Source organism: Spermophilus citellus (assembly GCF_964194105.1).
Source record: "Spermophilus citellus genome assembly, chromosome: 10".
Taxonomy (NCBI): Eukaryota; Metazoa; Chordata; class Mammalia; order Rodentia; family Sciuridae; genus Spermophilus; species Spermophilus citellus.
The window spans coordinates 130,354,351-130,379,186 of NC_138197.1; the positions used below are offsets into that span (position 1 = coordinate 130,354,351).

At 42.5% G+C, this 24,836-nt stretch overlaps 1 protein-coding gene across 2 annotated transcripts in view; it reads left to right on the plus strand.

The window, feature by feature from the left end:
* MEI1 (meiotic double-stranded break formation protein 1) overlaps nucleotides 1-24,836 on the plus strand; it is a gene marked incomplete at its 3' end in the record, with an annotated part of 82,988 nt that overhangs the window by 29,222 nt on the left and 28,930 nt on the right. For both annotated transcript variants that reach the window (XM_081311411.1, XM_081311410.1), the window contains exons 12-19: nucleotides 9,387-9,501; nucleotides 10,506-10,588; nucleotides 11,342-11,483; nucleotides 13,015-13,126; nucleotides 17,396-17,456; nucleotides 18,184-18,281; nucleotides 21,509-21,677; nucleotides 22,880-23,027. In XM_081311411.1, coding sequence (XP_081167537.1) covers nucleotides 9,387-9,501; nucleotides 10,506-10,588; nucleotides 11,342-11,483; nucleotides 13,015-13,126; nucleotides 17,396-17,456; nucleotides 18,184-18,281; nucleotides 21,509-21,677; nucleotides 22,880-23,027 — 928 coding nt within the window. The remainder of the gene's footprint in view (nucleotides 1-9,386; nucleotides 9,502-10,505; nucleotides 10,589-11,341; nucleotides 11,484-13,014; nucleotides 13,127-17,395; nucleotides 17,457-18,183; nucleotides 18,282-21,508; nucleotides 21,678-22,879; nucleotides 23,028-24,836) is intronic.

Sequence of the window (24,836 nt, forward strand, 5' to 3'; positions counted from 1 at the left end):
CTACCTTATTACACTTAAGGATGAGGCACTAGAAAGCTCATGGGAAGTTCTTTGTTAGAGTGGGGCTGAGAAGCTGTGGGTTTCATTAAGGAAAAGTTGGAGGAATCCTGATGTCAGGATCTTAAGGTCTCCCCTCAGGCTGGTCAGGTTAGAGGACACTCTTCAGGTTCCTGCTTAGAGGAGTCTAAGTGGCTAAGTGGGGCCTCTCAACATTCACAGCGTGAGCTTTGTGGACTTCTCTACATTCTCAGTAAGTGTCTTCTATCTGAACAATTCAGAGGCTCTCAGTTTCACCTTCAGGGAATAAGTCTCTAAACTCCTGCCAGGGTAAGGAACATAAGTCGCTTTGTTATATAGTCTCATGGAAGGGGTTGGAGTCCATTTGCTTTTATTTGTTTATCTTTTTATGTGGTGCTAAGGATCAAACCCAGTCTCTTACACATTCTAGGCAAGTGCTCTTCCACTGAGCTATAGCCCCAGCCCTCCATTTGCTTTTAAACAAACTAGCAACCAGTTTTTCTGTTTTAGTCTAGACTTTACTCCCACTTCTGTAGGACTTGTTGCTACTAATTCTTCTGCCTTTTGAAGGGTTCCTGGAGCAAATAAGGTTACTTCTTAGTTTTCCTGCTGCTGAATCAGGATTTTGCTTTCAGAGAGCTGTCAAGGCATTTACTTTCAGAGTATTACATATTCATGTCTTTTGTATTTTCCTTGTTGTTTTGAATTTATATCTTGGGGAAAAAAAACAACTCTTTACTTTCATTTTGGAAAGGAGTAGCAGAGATAACTGTACTTGTTGGCTCTAACATCTTAAACTAGAACACTCTCTATCCCTGGTTCTCTTACTGTAGCTTCTCCTCAAATGCTCTTATCTATACACAGAACTTCAGCTCCTAGCTCTGGGCTGATGATGCCCAGATCTATAGTTCTTGCCTAACATGGCTGTGTTACTTTCCAATTATCACAAATTACCATAAACTTGAGGGTTTAAAACAACAGACATTTATGCTTTCATCGTTCTGAAGGCCAGAAGTCCAAAATCAATACAACTAGACTGAAATCAGGATATTGGCAAGACTGCACAAGCTTTAGAGGCTCTGAGGGAGAGTCATCCTTGACTCTTATACTGCTGGTGGCTCCAGAGGTTCCTTGGCTTGTGGCCACATCACTCCACAGTGATCACCTTACCTTCTCCTCTGTGTATGTGTCTAATCTCCCTCTGCTCCTTCCTTCCTTCCTTCCTTCCTTCCTTCCTTCCTTCCTTCCTTCCTATGTTAGTTTTAGGTGGATACAATATCTTTATTTTTATGTGGTGCTGAGCATTGAAACTAGTGCCTCATGCATACTAGGTGAGCACTCTACCACTGAGCCATAACCCCAGCGCCCTCTGCTTATTTTTGATAAAGATACTTGTGATGACATTTAGGGCCCACCTGGATAATCATCTCATCTAAAAATCCTTAATTCTATTTGTAAAAGCTTTATCTAGAAAGCAACATGCACACATTTTGGGATTAGGACCTGACACCTTTGGGTATTACCCAAAATTCGTGACAGTATTTTCCTGGGCTCCAGACATATCCAACTCCTAGTGCCGTATTCGAGAAACTTAAAATTCAATTTGTTTATGCCACCAGGAGATAGAGGAAAGATAATTCAATTTTGGATTTAGAATTAGATTTGAGTCCTCAACTCCACAATTAACACTCAGTCACTTCTTGCTCCTGTGGCCTTTCGTTTCTTGAATACACCAAACTTATTCCTGCTGTAGGGCCTTTCTACTAATTGTTCCCTCGCCTACAATATTCTTCCTTTAAGTCTTTGTGTGACTGGCTTCTTCCTATTCTTCAGGTCTTATTCAGAGTGTCCTTCCCTAACTGACCTATCAGGCTGCTCTAGCACCTACCCAACACTCAAGAGTTCTGTTTTACTCTTTTGTTTTGTATTCTCCCCTCCTAAAATATAAGTTCCAAGCTTTGTTATTTTTTTCATTGCTATATCTCTCATTCCTAATAGGTAGTAAATGTATAAATAAAGGATATAAAAATGGATGGTGAAACTAAGAGATCATAGAGTTAAGATGAGAAATTATTTCTTAGCAAGATGCTGAAGTCTTTGACAAAAAGTAACTGAGGAAACCTGTATTTATCTGTTACATTGTTTTCTCAAGTTTTATTTTGTTCCCATGTTTTTCCCTTTTATATTTCTAATAAAGCAATACATTCAAATAATAGAAATTTAAAAGTACAGAGGGTTTGTCCCTGGAGAAATCCTGAGGAATTTGAATTGAATCCAGGGACCTCAACTTAGGATGAGTGGGGTTCTCTTTTTTTAAAAATATTTTATTTATTTATTTTTTTTAGTTGTGGGTGAACACAATATCTTTACTTCATTTTTATGTGGTGCTGAGGATCAAACCCAGGGCCTCACGTGTGCTAGGCAAGCACTCTGCCACTGAGCCACAACTCCAGCCCAGGCTTTTTGACAAACATCACAAAAATGAATTTAAGGGCATGTCAGAGATATAGATTTATATAGAAAAGCAGAGACACATACAAGGGAGAACAGGTCACCCTGAGAGTAAGAGATACTTTTTGGGGTTCTCAGTGTCTCTTTCTCTCTCTTTCTCTCTCTCTCTCTCTCTCTTTTTAAGGAAACTTTTAAAGAAAGTGGAAATGGGAAAGAATGTGGGGCTGACATCAGTCTTGTGATCATGAGATGGTTTATGTTGGTCTGGCAATTCTCAGGATCTTTAGGCTGACAATGTCTTCATTATCTGATCAGTGGATAATGTTGGAAAGTACCTTCTTAAAAATATTGTATCTCTTTTCACTTAATCTATTTATTACACAAGGAAATTTTCCTAAGTGAGTAAATTTATGGTAACTCTAAGATTTGCAGATTTCTCAGAATTTTGAGTGTGCTGTTGTGCTCAAATTCGGGACCCCCAAAAGACCACCCGAGACCAAGATCGATGTAAGCAGCAAAGAGGTATTTATTGCGAGCTAGGTCGGTCCTCCACACGCACACACAGCAATTAGTGATGCTGAGAGGCCTCGAGCCCAGGGTTTGCAGCAGTTTTATACACTCTTTGGGGAAGGCAGGGACCCCCACATACATCATAACATCTCTTAGCAAATCATCCACACCGCGGGGAAATCAAATAATAACTCTAAAACATGATTAGCACATTCACTGGCGGGAACAAGTTGGGTAGGGGTTATTGGTTACTACAAGAGGGGGATTCATTTGAACTGATTGTTTTAAGCCAAGAGGGGTGTTCATGCCGAACTACATGGTTTCCCAACACCATAAACTACTGGGAGGGTCATCTGGCATCCCAGGTATTTCCCTGTCTCACGCTGATGGGTGGCTACTAGGGGGCTGCTATGGGTCCTCACCTAGCCAGACTGAGTCAGGGACACCTGAGGCAGCAGATCTTTCCGGTTATTTGTAGATAAACAACTTAGCAGGGTGGGAATGTGCCTAGGAGTGCTCTGTGGGTCTTTCCAAGGACAAAGGTCATGTCCCTTCCTTGGACAGGCTTTGCTCTAAGGTAGAGGCTGGTTTTTCAGTGCCAGGCCTGGGAAAGAAAACTGGCTTAGGGAGTGACAAACATTTCCTTTTGTCTCTTTTGTACCTATCTTTTTTTTTTTTTTTTTCTATCCTGCCTCAGGTTTATAATGAAAATGAGCACCTCTCTAGTTCTGTCTCCATGTCCTAAAGAAGACTAATTTAAACTCATTTTGGTTTAGTTCTGTTTATTGTCTCCCTAAAACTATGTCTTTATTTGTCAATTTAAGACATTGCTCCTTGACTCTGCAGTACAAAACATCAAGGTTAAGTAGCTTACTTTTTTTCTCTTCTCTACATCTTGGCATTTTTGCTAGTTAATATTTCATGTTGTCAAGCCTTTAAATAATATACTAAAAGCTCGTATTTCCCATTCCCTCAGCTTAAGGCAGTGTTCTGGACTCCCATTCTTTCACACCACCCCATCTTCCTTCTCCTTTTCTCCCTCCTTTCTACTTCTCAAGGTCAGTCAGCTCTATTTTCATTTTACCTTATATAAAGGTTGTTAATATTTATAGTCTCTACTAGAACCATTTTTAAGTCTTTGTGATTTGACTCCCCCTTGGTTCTAAAAATTGAAATGAAAAAACAGCATTTACATTACAATGACTTCAGTCTACCTCCCTTCCCCCTTTGTCCTTCCCTGGATTTGAATCTCTAAACTGGGTGTGAATCCCTGGGAGGGTGAAATGAGTAAACCAGCAGGGTACCAAAGGTGCAGCATGAGAACAAGTCAGTCAGAGGTTCCCGTGGAGAGCTGGAACTCTTTCAGGAGGTGGGTGCTAAGGAGACAGAAGCACCTTTCAGGCAGGTGGTGATGTTTGAGCTGTGCTAGGAGAGATGAGGGAGAAGTTTGTGTGTGGAAGGACAGGGTTAGCAGAAGCAGGAGGGTGGGAAAACATAGGGATTACTGAGGGTACAGAAGCCAGTTGAGCCAGGACTATACATGAAGGGGGTTAGTGCTGGAAGAGGCTAGAAAGCTGGTTTAGTCAGAATTGGGGAGAGAGATAGGGGAGGGTGCGTTTTAATCCTTAAATGATTTTACTTTTTTTATTTTTTGCAATACTGAGGATTGAATCCAGGGACACTGGGCTATACCCCCAGTTCTTTTTATTTTTTATTTTGAGATAGGGTCTTACTAAGTTGCCAAGGCAAACCTCAAACTTGAGATCCTCCTGCCTCAGTCTCTAGAGCAGCTGGGATTTTAAGTGTGCACTATTGTGCCTAGACAGGACTTTACTTTTGACTTTAACTTCCCAGAATGTTTACTGAGGTGGTCCCTCTTAGGTGCAGTGGTTCCAGAGGGTCTCAGGGAAGCACAACTTAAAGGAAGACTAAGGATTAAAACTGTTGAAAAATATTTAAGTACAATGGAACCAGAGTTTGATGATCATTGTAGGTTAGGAACTAAGAGCTTCCAAGCTAGGCTTATGGGCATGCACCTAAGATTCCATCTACTCAGGAGGCTGAAGCTGTAAGGGTCCGGCGAAACGTCGGAGAAAGAGACCACGAGACTAGCTTCATGCAATGGCAAGGGGGATTTATTGGATCCGTTCCAGCGCTCTGGGACTCTGTGCTCACTCAAGAAGGGAGAGCAGCCCAGAGCCCAGAGCAGAGGTCAAGCAGAGCTTAAGTACACTTTTTGGAGAGGGTGGGGGGCTTTGCATACATCAGAACAAATCATCATGAGGCGCGGGAAAATTGAACAACAACTCTGATACATGATTAGTCCATTCATTGGCGGGAACAGGCTGGGCAGGGGTGATTGGTCACTTCTAAACTGGGTACACATTCAAACTGATTGGTTCGGGCTCTGTGACAAACTGCACAGGGCCCTAGGCTGAATGGCCAGTAGGGCGTTGTCTTAACTATCTCAGGAATCTGGGTGTAACAGAGGAACTTAATAATACCTAATCTTTTACATTTTAATTCAAGCTTTCCAGCTTAGAAACTTTACCCTTTCAAAGCAAGAGAAACGATTGAGCCCAGAAGTTCAAGACCAGCCAATAAAACCCTGTCTCCAAATGCACAAGGGAGGGGGAGGGGAGGGAGAGAGAGAGAAAGAGAGAGAGAGAGAGATTGATTGATTGAGATCGATTTAGAGCTTCCCAAAATGAAGAAGGAAAGGGACAATGAGGCCTAAACTATATATAGTTGACTGAGACACTAACCCTAACCTATTAGAAGGCTCACCCAGGGAGGAATTAAAGATGGGAGATTAGAGGAAGAGTTCATTTCCCAGTTGCTCCATGGCTCAGGATTCAAGCACTAGGAGTACTGCTTTTCAGCAAGTAACATTCTTGAATCTAGACCTTGGAATTCCGCTTGAAATCTCCCCAAAGAGTCCAGTGTGATGGGGCATGCATGTAATCCCAGTCACTGGGAGACTGGGGCAGGAGGATCACAAGTTCAAGGTCAGCCTCAGCAACTTGGCAAGATTCTGTCTCAAAATAAAAAATAAAAAAGGATTGGGGATGTAGCTCAGTGGCTTAATCTCTAGGACTGGAAAAAAAAATCTCCCAAAACATAATATCAGCCCTCAGAAACTAGACATTCATTCCACACATACTTATACGGAAGTAAACAGGCTCAAACATTGCCTTGTACAGCAATCACAACTGGCAGTGCCTTGCTGTGTCTGAGACTGGACAGGAGGAACCCATCATCACTATGATGAACAATCATCTATCTCTTGCCAGAAGCACAAAGTTCTGAATGATTTTGGCTTCCCAGTTGACAGATTTATTCATGTGGCTTTTTCTCAAGACTCTAAACACATATTGACTCAGACTTCACCTCCAGAGTCAACACTTGTCTATTGGCTATAAGAAAAGCAGAAAGTAATGGCCATTGTTAGAACCAAAACTCAAAACAACCCCATCTACTAGATTCCTGTGGACCCACACAACAATAACCCAAGTCAGCCTGTAGACAGGATGTTCTGTGCATGTGTTTTGGCATCTCAGAGGGAACTCTGGTCACCAGCACCAGTAAAAACCAGGTTTACAGCAACACAGTGTCCCTGACAGATCAGCAAGCACTCTGGTACCATTTAAGGAACACCAAGAAGAGGCATATGCAGTCAGCCTTCACCCATCTAGATACTTCATTGTGGTAGGGTTTGCTGACAAACTATACCTTGTGTATCTACTCATAGATGATACACTTCTGACAAATATCTCAGTGTCAGAGGATGCAGAGAAGTAAAAACTACTGGAGATAAAGGTCCAGTTTCTTAGAAAGCTAGGGTTGAAGAACCAACATGCTGAGGAGGTGGGACCAAAGCCTGTCTTACAGAACTATAGTGGCTCAAAAAAATGCAACATTTCTTCCATCAAACTCATAAAGTATGTGGTTCTACCCCTGTTTTCTTATACCAACCAAAATATTTTATTGAATCTAAAACTTTGTGGGATCCCACCTACAGTAAGTCTGCTCTGTGATCTTGGATTCTTAACAAATATTGAAAAAGAGAATCTCAAGCTGGGTGTAGTGGCACATGTCTGCAACAATCCCAGTGACTCGGAGGCAGAGGCAGGAAAATGGCAGGTTTGAAGCCAGCCGGGGCAACGTAGGTACTAAGAAATTTAGAGAAAGCCTATCTCTAAACAAAAAATAAAAAGGGGTGAGGATGTAGCTCAGTGGTAAAGCACCCTGAGTTCAATCCCCAGTATGAGAGAAAGAGAGAGAGAGAGAGAGAGAGAGAGAGAGAGAGAGAGAGAGAGAAATCAGGATGTACATCCTAGCTGGGATGGTGAGAAAGAGATTGAGAGGAGCTGGGAATTGGCCAAATTACAAATTATGCTCTGGGCATATGTGAATATATCACAATGAATTTCACTTTTATGTATTACTATAATATACAAATTAAAAAGCAATGTTAATAAATTAAAAGAAGATCAATAGAATAGAGGATGGGGATTAAGGAGAGGGAGGAGGAGAGGGAAAAGGAAGTACTGGGGATTGAGAAGAATGAACATGTATACCTTTATGAATATGTCACAGTAAACCCCACAATTATGTATAAAAATAATGCCTTAATAAAAATATTAACATAGGGGCTGGGGCTGTAGACCAGTGGCAGAGTGCTTGCCTAGCACATGTAAGGCATTGGGTTCGTTCCTTAGCACCACATAAAAATAAATAAAGGCATGTTGTCCATCTACAACCACAAAAAATTTAAAAAATATATATTAAGGGCTAGGGTTGTGGCTCAGAGGCAGAGTGCTTGCTTCGCACATGTGAGGCACTGGGTTTGATCTTCAGCGCCACATGAAAATAAATAAACAAAATAAAGATATTTAAAAAAATATATATATGTATACACACACCCACAAAAAGGAATCAGCAGTGACGTTTTCAGGCTTTTCCTTACTTTATTACTTTACTTTTATTATTTTAGTTACTTTATTGAGTTGCCTAGCATCTCTCTAATATTATGTCTATCCAGAAGCTATGACTGTGCCTTATTTGGAAATAGGGCCTTTATAGATGTCTTCAAGTTAAGATAAGGCTACACAGCAGGGACTCTATTTGCCATGACTGGAGTCTAAGAGAGGGAGATTTGGATGTACAGTGACACAGATACACCCAGAGGGAAGAGGTACATATGAAGGCAGAGGCAGAGATTAGAACCATGCAGCTGTAAGCCAAGGAATGCCATGGGTTACTGGCAACAACCAGAAGCTAAGGAGAGGCAAGGAAGGATTGTTCCTAGGATCTTTTGGAGGGAGAGTGGACCTGCTGACAGCTTGATTTTATATTTCTACCCTCCAGATCTGTGGGAATAAACTTCTATTGTTTGAAGTCACCAGTTTGTGATAATCTATTATAGTGGCCCTAGGCAACCAGTAATCCAATCAAATAGTCACTAATTTATTTAAAAATTAAAAATTTTGAGACAGTCTTGCCAAGTTGCCAAGAGTGGCCTCCAACTTGAGATTCTCATGCCTCAGTTTCCTGAATATCTGGGATTATAGGCATGCACCACCGTGCCCAGATAACATCATTTTATTTTTTGCAGTAGTGGGGATTGAGTAACTTCTTTATTTAGCATCAATTTGCAATGCATGTAGCTCTGTTTAAGGTCAGTGGCCTCTTTGCACTTATAATTAGACTAGTCAATGACTCTTGCCTCCTTTGAGTCTATAGAACATGAGGGTTCAAATAGACCCTAAGTGTTATCTATCCATATTTACCCCATACTCATGATGATGGAATTTCCAAAAATAGTTCTCCAGCCTTTACTTATATCTCATATAATGGGGAATTCACTTTAGACCCTCTACCTCTACAGAGTTTGAACTCTAGAAATACTGAAATAAAATCTGGGTCCTGATAACTTACTTATTGATCCTGGCTTTTGCTATTAAAATAACACAGAATAAGGTTGGTTTGATTTCCCAGGAGTGCTTATCATCTACTTGACAGCAGTGGCCATTGCATCCATTGATGCACATTCTAGAGAGTTCTAGAGAATGCTGCTTTTACTAGGAGGCCCTTTGAAGTGAGAAAACGCTGTGTCCTTAATAACAATAATAATAACCATGACTGGTATTGGTAAGAACTTGCTATGCATTGAGACTGGGCTAAGTGTGTGACTTATGTTAGCTAATTTGATCCTCAGAATCTTTCTATGAGTACAGTACTGTTCACCTTTGTCATGCAGTTACAGAAGGATTAGAGCAAGGATTTTTATCAGATAAGAACCCATGTTCTGAGCCACTACACTGTCTTCTTTTGCTGGAGAGCCTGAAGTGATCTTGGGAGTTTCTTACCTCCTCCTGAGCCTGATTTTGTCTCTCTGGATGCAGAAAGGACCATCAGAGTGCTCCACCTGTGCAGTACCGGGCCCTGCGGGCCTTGTTGGAAGCCATGCTGAGTCGATGCTCCGAGTTTTCCCAGACCCCACTGAACAGGAGGTCCTTGGTCAGTGCAAACTGCAGCCTGCTTCTTCTCAAGCTTTTGCTCTAATGTGTTCTTAGAAAGATAATTAGTACATTGCCTTATCTTGGTATGCTATTTTATAGTTTTTTTCTCATGTGCATACACCTACAATGAGATGTTATTTTTTTTTCCTAACTGCAGTACTATGAGACTTAAGTGTTACTATCTTCATTTTTTTAAAAAAACCCTTTATTTATTTATTTATTTTTAGATGTTGATAGATCTTTATTTATTTGTTTATACGTGGTGCTGAGAATTGAACCCAGTGTCTCACACATGCCAGGCAAGTACGCTGCCATTGAGCCACAATCCCAGCCCCTAATATCTCCATTTTTATAAATCAAACTCCCGAAGCCACAAGGGTCCAAAATTTAACAAGTACCTGAATCTGCTTAGTAAATCCCAGGGTGTTTGTATCCAAACCTATTTTGTTGCTTTATATCTTCCAAGCATGTATGGAAACATGCTCAGAAAATTATTTAAGGGTAGATTCGTTAGAATTTTACAATCTGACCCATGTTCATTGTGTTATAATTGTTGGCTTTTTTTTTTTCTTTTGATACTGGGAATTGGACCCAGGGGTGCTTTGCAACTGGCTGTGTTCCCAGCACTTTTTATTTTGAGAGAGGGTTTCACTCAGTGGCCCAGGCTAGCCTTGAATTTGGGATCTTTTAGCCTTAGCCTCCCGAGTAGCTGGGATTATAGGCATGTGCTACTGCACCTGCTGTTGTTTTTTTTGTTGTTCTTTGTTTTGTTATCCTGTGTTTTGAACCCTGTTTTCAAAGAGCTACTCTAACAGAGTAGATTTGTGAGGATAAGACCAAGATCCCATGGAAAGTTAGGTGTATGTGAATGGCAGACATAGACCTAACTTTGTGAATGTATGTATGTGAATGCAGTATAAATAGAGGAGGTCTGTGGCCATGCAAGCATACACTAGGCCACAGTAGGTACCTGACACATAGGTTCCTCTCTTCTCACCTCAGGGCAGCAGAGACTCAGAGAAGGCCATTCTTAGAAGGGGAAAGTTCCTCCTGAGCACTCTGGAGGGATTTAGAAATGCCTGCAGGTGAGGAGCCCTCTGTGGTCTGAGGCAATAGTACAGGGGTAGCGGGTGGGGAGAGGTGGGAGGGGTTCAGACAAAGGATGAAGTTCTAGAAGCACTTGATTTCTGATACTCTGCTGCATGCTGAGAAGACTGGCTGGGGCTGGGGCTGGGGTTGGGGTGTGTTGAGGAGGTCTGAGGACAGATAGGTGGGATAGGAAGTTTCTTAGAATGCTTCAAGATTTCCTTCCTGTTGAAGCCTTTGTTACTATGCCATGAGATTGTGTCTCATTCACCTTTCTTGCTCCTGCAACTGGCCTAGCGCTGTAGCTATTCATTGATTCCAGTTTACATCAATAGATGTTGCTTGTATCTGCTGTGCCAGGCCTGATGCCAGCTAGAGAGGGTAGAAGCATTAATCAGAATGACTCCTGCCTGCAAGGGGCTCACAGTTTCTGGGGGAAGAGGCAGCTTTGGTATATAAATGGAATTTGCAGGGAAGGTATTCCAGGAACACAGAGAGTAACACAGGAAAAGGCAAAGAGATATGCATAGCATGGGATGCTCAGGGAGGTATACATAGTGGGGTAGAAGAGTCATGTGTGATGGGCAGATGGAAGCTGGAGGTAATCAAGAACATAGTCCTCAGTGAGAGCTCTTAAATTTTCCCTAGATCTGGTGTTGGGGTAGTTTCCCTGGATCCTGAGTCCAGCCGTCTGCCAGGAAGGTACATCTAACCCTTATGGTAGTGGACATGCTCATATATTGATTTCCTAGGTTGGCTGTGGAATTCCAGAGCGAGCCTATTGCCCAAGAGAATCCCTTCACAGCTCCCAGTGCCGAGAAGGAAGACACCTTGGAGGACTTCTCAGAATTTCTTCTCAGTGCCTGCGACTCCCTGTGTATCCCCATGGTGATGGTGGGTTCCCCTGAGCCACAGGCAGCACAAAGCTTGGGGAACAGAAGAATGTGAGGGCAAGCCAGACCTGGTCTTGCCGAACTTCATTTGGAGCTGACTTGAGATTGAGATGATAGGAAGAGTAAGAGTCAGAGCTATTGATTGAGGTCACCTGGAGTCCTCTCCTGTTGGAGGCTTGGGCATCTGGTGAGCCTGTGAAATCCCTGTCAGAAAAAGGCAGGCACTGCTAGACATCTACTGGGAACGGTAGGTGGCAGCAAAGAGGTACCCCTGACTCTATGGGAGAGAGCTTCTTTTTCTTGAAGAAAACTTTGAGCAGTAACCACCCCCTACCCCATCTACTGTGTTCCTGACAGATAATAGTAGTGCATTAACAGCAAGACAGGGCAATTCAAATCAGTTTCCTCATCTGTTCTGCCTTTGCCTAGATTTGAGAAATATAGAGCTGGACCTATAAGTTGATCATAGTATTATTATGTTATTCCTGCTTCCTACTTTTCTGTATTTTATACATTTTCTTTTCTTTTCTTTTTTTTTTTTTAAAGAGAGAGAGAGAGAGAGAGAGAGAGAGAGAGAGAGAGAGAGGAGAGAGAGAGAGAGAAAGAATTTTTAATATTTATTTTTTAGTTCTCGGCGGACACAACATCTTTGTTGGTATGTGGTGCTGAGGATCGAACCCGGGCCGCACGCATGCCAGGCGAGCGCGCTACCGCTTGAGCCACATCCCCAGCCCTTATACATTTTCTTTAAAGAGCACTTATTACTTTTATAATAATATTTTTAAATTTTGGTTTTAAAACTAAAGGAATAATGTGTATAAGAACAATGCCTCTGAAGCCTGAGCTGTTCACACATAGGGAACTGATACCCAGAGAGGGGAGGAGGTGACTGACCCAGGGACACAGGGGCAGCTCTGTATAGAGCTTGCACTAGAACCCAAGTTTCTTTGCTCTTAATCCAGAGCTGCATGTCAGGCTGCCTCATGACTCTGTTCAAGGATCACATGAGGGGCTGAGGGTGTGGCTCAAGCGGTAGCGCGCTCGCCTGGCATGCGTGCGGCCCGGGTTCGATCCTCAGCACCACGTACCAACAAAGATGTTGTGTCCGCCGAGAACTAAAAATAAATATTAAAAATTAAAAAAAAAAAAAAGGATCACATGAATGATAGTGTGAAGGTAGTTTGTAAACTATAATATTATTGCTATTATTTTTTATTATAGTAATAGAAACATGAATGCCTCTCTGTGGTTTAGAGAGCGCTTTCTACATGTTACGTTATGTTCATTTTTGGGAGGTAGGTCTTTTGTTAGTTTCATCTTACTCTTTTGTGAACAGAGAGAAGCTCCCTTAAGGTGAAGTATCTGGCACCACCTTTAAAGTGGCAGATCCAGGACTTCTAGTTTTTCTTGTGTCCTTCAGATGAAAGGGATTAGGCTACTGTTACTAGATTTGATATCCATTTTTGCAGATGCTTTTCCTTCTTCAGAGGCTCAGGACTGGTAGGCTTTATTCTTTCTTCTGGTCCTTTCAGAGGCACCTGGAACAGGCTACCCACCCAGCCTTGATGGAAGTTTTCCTCTCGATTCTGCACAGCCTCTTTATCATCGTTCCCCACATGAAGAAAAAGTTCTCCAAGAAGCTTGGTAGGCAGCAGGCCCATGGGGAAGTTGGGAGGGAGGGAGGCAGTATAGGTAGCTGCTCAGAGTAGTCAGAGCATACGCTATGTGATGGATATTTACATATTTATCAGTATCTATGTATTCCTTCTCTGTCCAGTGTTGATTGAGAGCAAATAGCACGCAGCCATCAAAAGCCATGAAAGGCAGCTCTCCAATTTATTGACCCTTCTCTCTGCTGAAGTCTAGGAGGCTTAGTGTCCAGCATACATGCCCTTCCCCCTTCCTGTCAGACTCCATATCCCTGGGACCTCACACAGCATTTGTCTGACTCCTAATCACTAAATGCCAGAGCACCCCTATTGTGACAACTATAAGAGATCCCTACATACTTCCAAATGCCTTTGAGGGGAACAGTAGCTCTCTGCAAAAGCTTCTATTGAGTCAACCACTGATAGTCCTTCCTAAAATTGAGCCAAGTGGCTTTTGATTCCTTCAGCCTTCTCTAGCCTTTCTTGGGTCCTTTTGTTTCCTTCTCTTACTAGTCATATTTCTTTCTCAAGTATAGACCTCCCTTTCCTGTTTCACCAGTTTTTACCTGGAAATTCCTCAGTTTGCAGAATAAGCTCAAGAATCACAGTCTCCTTTATTCTTTCTAGAAAGTGGTAGCAGTGAGCTTGGCATAGTGGCACAGGTCTGTAATCCCAGCTACTTGGGAGGCTGAGGCAGGAGGATTGCAAATTTAAAACTGGTCTGGGCAACTTAATGATAAGTCCCTGAGACCCTGTTTCAAAATACAATAAAAAGGGTTTGAGATGTAGCTCAGTGGTTGACCTTCCCTGGGTTTAATCCCCAGTAACAACAACAACAACAAAAAAGTGTTAGCAATGGTGAGAATGGAAAGGGGGATGACCAAACACAGAAGGAGGGAAGAAAACAGTAGTAATAATTAAGAACTAGTCATTAATAACTAATAGATAGTAATAATCAGCATTTAAGTTCTTACTGTATATGACATACTATTTTAAGTGCTTTACACTTAATTGATTCATTTAGTCTTCAGAAGAACTCTAGGAATTGTGCATTATCCCCATTCTCATGAACAAATGGAATCTCAGAGAGGTTAGTTACTTGCCCAAGGTCATACTGTAAGTGGCATGCCTAGATTTCAAACTCAGGGAATATGTCTCTAAAATCTACTTCCTTAATCTCTTCCCTATATCTGTCTCTTAACATCACCATTTCATATTTTCTTTTCTATTTTTGTCACAAAGCATGCTGTGGAAAATGTGACAGGTCTACCAGAGAGAGGTACCTGGGCTTACTCACACAGGGCCTCCTTGACCATGTGAGGAATTTAGACTTTATTCTTTGTTGAGTCTTAAAGAAGGGGAAGGACATGCTTAGATTTTTGTTTTAGAAGGATCCTCTCCTAGCAGCACTGTGCGCATGGCAGTGGACTGCAAGTTGTGAAGTGGGAGGCAGGGCTCAGCCTCTTGCATTAACAGGTTGGCGGCAGGAACTGAGGTAGTGTTGGGGGATGGAATAGTTGGAGTAATTGGAGTAGTTGGATGTCAGGCACAGGGAGAGGGAACAGCCAGGTGTCATCTCCTGGAGAGAGTGGCTTTTTGTTTGTTGTTTCTTTTCTGGTGCTAGAGATTGAACCCTAGGCCTCACCCATGCAGATGGTAGTGTTTTATTGAGAGCTGGCTCACTGGAGGAGGATCTGATTTATTTATTTATTTATTTATTTGGCACTGGGGATTGAACCCAGGGAGTCTTTGCCACTGATCTACATCCCAAGCTCTTTTTTTTTGAGATAAGGTCTCACTAAGTTTCTTAGGGCCTTGCTAAATTGCTGAGGCTGGCCTTGAATCCTCCTGCCTCAGCCTTCCAAATTGCTGGAATTACAGGTGTGTGCCACTACACCTGGATGAGCATCTGATTTGGGGATGCAGGAGAGCCCATGCTCAGTTTGGCTCAGGGCATGTGTGAGATACCTGTGAGATGTTCCTGTGGAGATGTGGGTAACTGTGTATTAAAGGCAGGGAAGTGATCTGGTTTTATAGATGTTTTTAGAATCCAGGCTTTCATTCATTCAGCAAATGTTTATTGGGTGCTAACTACATGCAAGACAGTGTCCTAGGGCTGAGGATGTAGCAGTGAACAAGATAGAACTCTGTTCCAGTGGGGATGGCCCTGTAGTGGGGAGCAGGTGAGACTCCTCAGGGCTGAATGTGCACACTGAGACAAGAGGGGTCAAGATAAAATCAAGAGCAGCATCTGGTGATCAGGATGAGGAGGAGATTCCAAAAAACACCAGGATGGAGCAATTGCAGAGGTAGGAAGGAAGCCAGAAAAAAAAAAAAAAAAAAGATGACATTAGGGAAACCAAGTGAAGAGGGTTTTGTGGATCAAGGAATAGTCCTGAGTGTCAGATGCTTTCCACAGGTCAAGTAAGATAAGGTTTGAAAAACATCCTTTGGATTTGGCATCATGGAATCTCTTAGCCTCCTTAGTTGGAACAGTTTCTTAGAGGGGTTAAGGTGGAAGCCAGACTGCAGTGGGTTGAAGAATGAGTGCTAAGTGAGGCAGCAGAGACAAGGTGGACAGCTGTTTTAATAAGTTTGATGGGCGGTGGGGGTGTGATGGAGGGGAACATGGAGTTAGGAAAGACTTTTTCTACTTCTCAAGATTGGAAACACTCTGATTAACTGTTGATAGGAAGAGCAGTAGGAAGACTGTGTTAGCTTTTGAGCTGGAATTCTTGCTTTTTTAAAATATATTTTTTTAGATGGACACAATATCATTATTTTATTTATTTATTTTTATGTGGTGCTGAGGATGGAACCTAGTGCCTCATACCTGCTAGGCAAGCACTCTACCACTGAGCTACAACCCCAGCCCAGAATTCTTGTTTATTGTCATGGAACAAATTAATTTTCTTGCCTCCAACATCTTCAGCTAGAACTTGGTATAATAATAACTAAAAGATTTAACTCACAGTGGTGTACACCTGTAATCCCAGCTACTTGGGAGGCTGAAGTAGGAAGGTCTGGGGATGTAGCTCAGTGGTAAAGAACCCCAGGTTCAATCTCCAGTACCAGAAAAAAAGGTGATTTAATGTACACAGATTTCCTGAACAATTGTACCCCTCAGTCATTGTGACAGCTGACATATATTACTTTTCTTTCCTTCTAACATTGTTTCTGTCTCCACACTTCCAAGATTCAGTAGGATCTCGTCTTGGGATACTGGACAGGTTGCTAAAGTGTGGACCTCTGGGGGATAGTGGTAGGGAGCAGGGTATGTAGTGAAAAGCTGTGAGAGCTACAGGGAAATCTATACAGCACAAGGCCAGGTAGAACCGGATCAGATGCCCACCCGGCAAGAGTGAAAAGGGAGATAGGTACTGCTGGACAAGACAAGGGACAGAGACCTAAAGTAGGGGGGTGAAGAAACTGTGGGTCCTCAAGAGACTGGCCCAAGAAGAGCCCTTCCAGAAGGCAAACTGGACACCTTCTCCCTGGGGAAGTCATAGGTTAAGCTTTCATCTAGAAAGTTGCTGTAAAACCCTAAGGGGTTGATCCCCTGCCCAGGTGCTTTAGCCTCAGTTTAAAATATAGATGAGCTCAACCCTGAAGCTGATGAAGTGGGAGCTTCTGATGTCTTCTTGTGGAGACTTCTGTGTTTACAGGGGTAGGGATCAGGGAAGATAGTAAAGAAGAGAAGACAGAGGTCAGTATTCACAGATAGCCTTAGTAGGTAGACTGGGAAGAGCCAGGCAGTGGAGGGGCCTGGGCCAGAGTTACCAGCTGAGGCAGAAGCTGCTGTCAGACCTCTAGTCTGAGGATCAGTCCTCTTCTCACAGGCAATTCAGAGATAAAGGAAAAGCAATGACTCCTGTTCTTCCCAAATCTGAAACTGGATGTTTCCTACAAACTGGGAGAAAAGATAGAGGAGCAGATGTGTAATTCCTAAGGCCTTTCCAGATTGTGGTGGAAGATAATTCAGAAAGGAAGGGAACAAACCTTTATTCAAAACTTACTCTGAGCCAAGCATTTGTTGTACTTGTTCGTTTACCTTAGCTTTACACAACCTTGAGGTATAGATGTCAAATGGAGTCTCAGAGAAGTTAAATAACTTTTCCAGAGTCATCTTACTAGAAAGTGGCAGAGCATATTTTGAACCTGGTCTCTGTGACTCTGAACCAGTGCTCTTTGACACCACCCAGACTTAGGAATCTATGTAATGAGCCTGGTTTAAACAGCTCTCTGCTTTCTTCCCACTTCTAAGCTGCCTCATCCTTCATACGACTGACCCTGGAGCTCAAAGCCAGGTTCTGCAGTGGTTCAAGGTATGTATAGTCCCACACAAAATTTAATGGCAGGGGGCCATAGTCCTTGACTGGATGAGTAGAAGTTTCTAGCTGGTGTTTTAGTCATGGGACCCTGGTGGCATTGAGAGTGTTAGCATTGCTCAGCAATGGGTGTATGAGTTGTAGGTGCTTCTGCAGGTTGTATTTCATCTTGTCTGGTAAGGCTCTCTTTCCTTACCAGGTACTAGTGGATGGGCACCTGTATGTCAAAACTGGAAGAGTTCTCAGAGACCATTTGTCTAACCTGTCATTTAAATGGGGGATACTGAGGCCTTCAGAGGGCAAGGACATCAATATCCATCAAGTTCCAGCTGCTACCAGCCCAGCAATTCCAGAGGGAAAACTCCCTTGTTTAAAGGAAAGGCCATTGCCTTGAGATCTATCTTATTAGGTTTCTAGGGCAGCCTTCTGTAGAACCTTCCCTTTCATGCATTTACTGGGAACACTAACTTGTTACTGCTTAGCCTGCAACATGACTATGCACCCTGATTAGCTCCCCTTCCATATCTCTGAATAGATCATCCAACATTCAGGAGAGATCCATCTGCATTCAAAGTAAAAAGTTTGCAAGTTTGCAGTATTCCTTGGTTACCTATTCTTAGCTTCAACAGTTTCCTCTTTTTCTAGTATTCCCAGTCCTTTCCTGGCTCAAGGAAATAGTAGCCAAATAAGACATGCCATTTCTTGTCCTTTTTTCTTCTCCAAGTCACTCAGCCCTGAACCAGGTGTGTTCCAGTTTCCTTTATTGCATGTGCCTCAATCTCCTATCAGCTCTAGAGAAGACCAGATCACTTTCCCAAGAAGGTGAGATGCTGGGGTTGAACCCACAAGAGGTCTGTGGCAGTCTGGCAGTCTGGATGTCTTGCTGTTTGGCTGCATAGTGTGTCAGTACAGTAATAAGATCTCCTGGCTTAGAGCTGCCCAGAGGAACCAAGGAATTATGGAATAATGGAATTATAGGCTGATTCGTAGGGGGGTAAAATAATGAATCAGAAAGAAATGGAATCAAAGACCCTGCAACCTTAGGTTCTAAAGATTGAAAAGGACCCTAAAGATCATCAAGTCCCATTTCTCCCTCCCAGCCATCTCTGCAGCATCTCCACACCTGTCCCCTTGTTCTCTGCTTGTTCACCCCCAGAATCTATAGCATGTACAGCCTGTTCTATTTCTGTGTTCATTCATTCACGAAATATTTCTTGAGCATTTATTGTATGCCAGATTCTACTCCAAGTTCTGATAAAAGAACCAGGGAGAGGAAGTTCTGCTCCCCTGGAGTGAGGGAGGCAGGCAGTACACAAACAGATACAACATCAGGGATGCATAATAAGGAGCTATGAAAGAAACATAAGTGGGCATAGGGGTAGAGGGTGATGGAATAGGGAAAGAAGCACACATTAGATAGTAAGTCTCTGTGAAGACGTGACATTGAGCAGGGGTCTGAGTGAAGTCCAGGAGAGCCATGCAGAATCCAGGCACAGTAACAACTGGTGCAGGCCTGAGGTCTGGAGTTTTGAATATTCACTGAGCTTCTGCCACATGCCTGGAGAGGCCTAGGTACAACTGTGGATACAGTTATGATTGCAATATATTTACTCTGCCTGTGGAATCCCTCTATCCCAGACTTCTCACTTGGTATAACATAAAATAATTTAATCATTGTTTTATTCATTCACTCAAATTGTGTATCTTCTTTGTGGGTTAGACTTGATGCTATCCTTTTTTTTTCCACCTTTTTTCTTCTTTATCTTTTCTTTTTTGGCAATCCTGTGAATGGAACCCAGGGACTCACATGTGCTAGGAAAGTGCTCTACCCCAACCCTATCCCAGCTATGTATCCTCCAACGGTATTCCCAGCCCTTTTATTTAAAGTAAAATAGACAGGGTCTTGCTGAGTTGCTGGCCTCAAACTTGTGATACTCCTGCCTTCGCCTCCCAAGTAGTTGGGGTTATGGCCTCTGTGCCCAGCCATATTTCCTCTTTCTACATTTATGCAGACTCTGGGTCATTAAATACCCTTCAAATCTCCCTTTCTATTTTGTCTTTCTCAGATACTGTGATGAGAGAGGCAGGAGCCCAGGCGAGCATTTCTATTACTTCCAATATACTTGGCTCCTGCCTTCCACACTATACCTGCCACTCCTCATGGCAGTGTCTAACAGGCTGTCTGTTCAGGGGTGGTCTGATCTGCAGAGAGAAAAGCACCTTGCCTCTGCTATGGTAGCCTGAGACATGTTGGCAGCACATTACAAAGATCTCATGTGCTTGCCACAGCCAACCCCACAGCTGCTGACAGCTCCCTGGCTTCTCAAAACAGGAGGAGCCCCTCACATCTGCCCCCTGCACACACATCTCAGATTCCAGAGTGCCAGGAAGAGCAGCAGGCCTCACATGCATGCAGACTACTTCTTTCTTATGTGTATCAGGAGAAAGGGCAGGTGGATGCACGTGCATTTCATTATTAGCATATTTTTAAATTTATTTTTTAGTTTTAGGTGGATACAATATCTTTACATTTATGTGGTGCTAAGGATTGAACCCAGTGCCTCATGCATGTTAGGTGAGCACTCTACCACTGAGCCACAACCCCAGCCCTCATTATTAGCATATTAATCATGGTTTGTTTTGGTGAACAAAAGCACTGAACTTGGAATTAGGAGGCCAGATCTGGCTCTGCTACCAAATTGCTGTGAATCGTTTCTTGTTCTCACCCTCCACTTGCCCAGGATTTGGCCATGCATGGGTCTGCTACCTTGGCAGGAAGAATTCTTTGAGTTTACCTCCAATGTGGGTTCCTGCTTCCAGGCTCTCATCTTCCAACCCGTCTCCATTTGATGCTCAAAGGATCTATCTGAACACCAAGCTTTAGCATCTTAACTCTCCTAGCCTTCCACTGCAATCCCCACACATCAGTCTGTGGAGCAGGTAAAATGTGAAAAATAAGGATGATAGAATGAATTTTTCATAAAGTTGACTCAATTCAAATTTTTAAGTTCTGAGGCTCTTTTCTATTAAAATGTCCTTTGTTTTATGTAGCAGAGTTTATAAGAAATCCAGAAATCTGTGCTGGGCACTATGGTGTATGCCTGCAATTCCATCTACCCAGGCAGGAAGATTGTCTCAACTTCCTATATAGCGGGGATTACAAGCATGTATCACTACCTGGCATAAAATACAAATTCTTTAAGCAACATTCAAGGTCTTTCACAATCTAGCTGTGAATTATATCATATAAACCTGGTGTGTTGACTCATGCCTATAATCCTAGTGGTTTGGGTGGCAAAGGCAGGAGGATTGCAAGTTCAAGGCCAGTCTCCACAATTTAGTGAGGCCCTAAGCAACTCAGTGAGACCCTGTCTCAAGTAAAAAATAGAAAGGGTTGGGTATTTGGCTCAGTGATTAAGTGCCCAGGTGTTCAATCCCTGGTATCCTGCCCCCCAAAATTGTATTGCATAATTCCATAGCTCCTGACACCCTCATTTCCTCTCTTACTGTCCATTCATACTGCAGGGGAAACAAAATGTGTCCTCTCATGTGTCCAAGCCTCCAAACACCTTGCCTCCTCTCTCTTGGATTCTCTTCTCTCTTCTTTGCCTGTTTTCTGTTCATCGTCTATAGTTCCCTCCTCTTTGAGCTTACCTTGCTCACACTAGGTGGTCTGAAGCTCTGCCTCCTCCACACTGACATACAGCACTGACCACTTGTCCTGCAATTAACTGTCTCTTCTTACCAGCTCCTGGAGATAGGGTCTAGGTCTCACAGTTTTGTCTGTAATAGCTGCTTAATGAATGTATGTCAAATGAATGAATGAACCCATGTAGTATTTTTGAGATGTATCCATGACCTTCTACATGTTAACTTTAGTCTCTTCTGCAGGCTTAAAACTGTATAAAAGAAGAGAAACCTGTAATATCTTCTGTACCACATGTATGCTTACTGTCCTCTGCAGTATTCTGCATGTAGTATTTCTCATGTACCCATTATCCATTCTCCTGTGTTCTCTGTGTGGCCTTCCCTTGCCTGTTCCCTTGCAGAACTCTCTGCAGTGTCTGAGCTCCTGCAGCATGGGTTGCCCCAGATAAGCAGCAGGAGCCCTGAGAGTGTTGCCTTCCTATCTGATCGCCAGTATGTGGAGGGAACTGCTCGCCAGAGACAGTACTGCATCCTGATCCTCTTCTACCTGGCCTACATCCATGAGGACAGGTCAGTGCTCAGGGCTGGTGGCTGGTAGTGGGTCCTGGGACTCTTGTCTTCAGCCTAGTTCAGTTCAATAAATATTTGCAAAGGTGTCCTCTTTAAGCTTGGGGCTGGTCACTGAAACACAGGGATAGTGAGAAATTGGTTGTATTCCTGAGAGGCTTATATCTTAGAAAGGGGTTAAGACCAGTCAGTAGACACGGTGCTGAGATAAAGGCTTAGAATGTTCATGTATGTTCTTTGGTGCCCTTGAGGGTGTTATTTATGCACAGAAAAAAATTGCAAAGGTTTACTGAATTACTATTTGGACCTGCTGTTGTAGCTCAGTGGTAGAGTGCTTACCTAACATGTGGGAGGCCCTAGGCCTGATCCTCAGCACCACATAAAAATAAATAAATAAAATATAGGTATTGTGTCCATCTACAATTAAAAAAAGAATTACTTTTCAATTTATCAAATTTTTAAAATCCAGTGACTAGTATTAAGCTTTTAAGAAGATAATTTATCCAAGTGAAACTTATACAATATAAAATTAACCATTTCAAGGGGAACAATCAGTGGCATATAACATACAGTGTTGTACAATCACTACCCCATGTCATTTCAAGACGTTTCTGTTCCTCCAAAGTAAAACCCTTGTCAAAGCTAGGCACTGAAGCATATGCTTGTAGTCCCAGCACTTGGGAGACTGAGACAGGAGATCACTTGATTCCAAGAGTATGAGACCTGCAATGTAGCAAGATCCTTTCTCAAAATAAAACAAAACGTCACCCTCCTTCTCCCCTCACCATCTGCCTTGTATGCATAAGCCTACACCCCTCCCCACCCACTACAGAAAGCAGCCTATTGAACACACCACTGTTTAATGATAAATATAAGAAGAGAGAAGTTGGCAGCCTACCAAAGAGGGGGCCTCCTGAATCTCAGAAGTAGCACCCTTCTCTTTAACAGGAAGGCACATAACCTTCCAAGTGTGAATAAGGAATCTATGGCCCCTAACACAGCCTTGCCAAGGCATAGGACCATATGTGATGTATGTGTGTGACAGTGCTTTGAAAGTGCATGCCGCATACTGTTTGTGCAGTTTTGTTCAGCTGTGGGCATGCTAGGGCAGGACAGTGGGCTGTGGGAGGATGCAGTCAGGGAGGACAGGAGACCCACTGGTCTGGGTCTCTGCCTTTCTCACTCAGATTCTCCTTGGTCAACAGGTTTGTTTCAGAGGCAGAATTATTTGTGGCTCTGCAAGGCTTCCTCCTGTCTCTGCAAGACCAGGGTGAGCACCTGCCTCCAGTGGTCTTCAGAGCCTCCATTTATTTGATTGCAATCTGCCAGGACAAGGACAGTGCACTAGATGAGGTATGGATCGGAATGCCTGGGTTCTCCTTCTCCTCCTCCTCCTCCTCTTTACTCAAAGATTTCTTGGGAGACCACGATGATACATGTGTAGACCAGGGGTGGCATAGAGGGAGAGAGTGGGATGTTAGATGTCACTACATAGGCGCTTGCAGAGCCTATGTAAGTTAGCTAATTCTTTCAGTCTTGGGAGGTGGAGATGATTGATTCCATTTTATAGATAAGAAAATAGAGAGGAAAGTGAATGTAATTTTCTCTAGGGCACACAGTTAAGTCATGGGGGAGCCAGGACTCCACCTCAGACTTGACTGACTCATATCCAAGTCTCTTTCCTTTGTACCACCTCTGGTTTGTGCAAGAGGAAAGCTGCAAGGTATTGTACCTCCTTCTGGAAATAGTTAAACAAAATGGATTGTTGATAATTATTAATCAAGCAGATTCTGGATCACTTTAATGGTGACTGTATCTATTTCCTCACTGAATCTATCACTTGTTTCATAGAAGATTATTTCTATTCCTTGACCATAGGCCTTTCAGTCAGTCTCAGCCTAAGAATATGCTTCCTTCATTGACTGTTAATTTTGCCTCTGATTACATTTGTTGGGGGGAAATGTAGTGTAAGCAGACCTGGTTTAATTGAACGGAAGCACTAAGTTGGAGTGAAGAGCATGGCTTTCAAAAGTAGCACACTTGGGCATACAATATTCTGTTGCCTCTGTATGTGATGCTAGCAGCCACTGGTGATCATTGTTTGGACCAATTGCTTCTAGGGATTGCCAAATGATAATGAAAATATTCTGTCATTCTTTCTTCATTTTTTAATTGGAATACTTGAACAAAAAAGTTTTTCCTTTCATCAACTATTTAGATATCCTGAGGGGTAGATTATATAGGAAGCATAGATTTAATGCTTGATTCTTCTGTGTTTAAAAAAATTTTTAATTTTTTTCTGGTGCTGGGACCAAACCAGGGTTTCACTCAAGTTAAGCACATACTCTACCACTGAGTGATGCTCCTGGTTCATATACTTTCCCTTTAATTGCCAGTTTAAAAGAACTGAGTTGGCTGTTTAATATCTTCCAAAAATAATTTTAAAAAGTGGTACTAAAAAGTGATATTAAGGGGCTGGGATTGTGGCTCAGTGGTAAACCTTACTCGCCTAGCATATGTGAGGCCCTGGGTTCGATCCTCAGTACCACCATAAAAATAAAAAAAAGTAAAGGTCTGTGTCCAACTACAACCAAAAAATAAATATTTTTTAAAAATTTAAAAAAAGTGATACTAAAAAGTGTTTTAGAATCACTGTACACTTGAAAATTTAAAATATTTGATGTATTTTAATCAGATGTAGTTACTATCCTTTTGAGATATAATTTGTCCTATCTTTGGCCAGTGGGAACATTCTCAAGGAGGTACCCACCCTTGATGACTTGTGTGTGCACATGCACGTAAAACAGAAAAAGAGAGAGAGAGAGAGAGATAGAGACAGAGAGAGAGATACTGGGGTTGAACTTAAAGGTTGCTCTACCACTAAGCTAATTCTCAGCCCTTTTTATTTTATTTTTTTATTGTGAGACAGGATCTTGCTAAGTTGTTCAGGCAGGACTCCAATTTATAATCCTCCTGTCTCAGCCTCCCAGGTAGCTGGGATTATAGGCGTGTGTCACTGCTCCTAGCTAAAATTGATTTAATTTTTTTTTTGTATTTTGTAGATGGGCAGAATGCCTTTATTTTATTCGTTTATTTTTATGTGGTGCTGAGGATCGAACCTAGCGCCTCACGCATGATAGACAAGTACTCTGTCACTGAGCT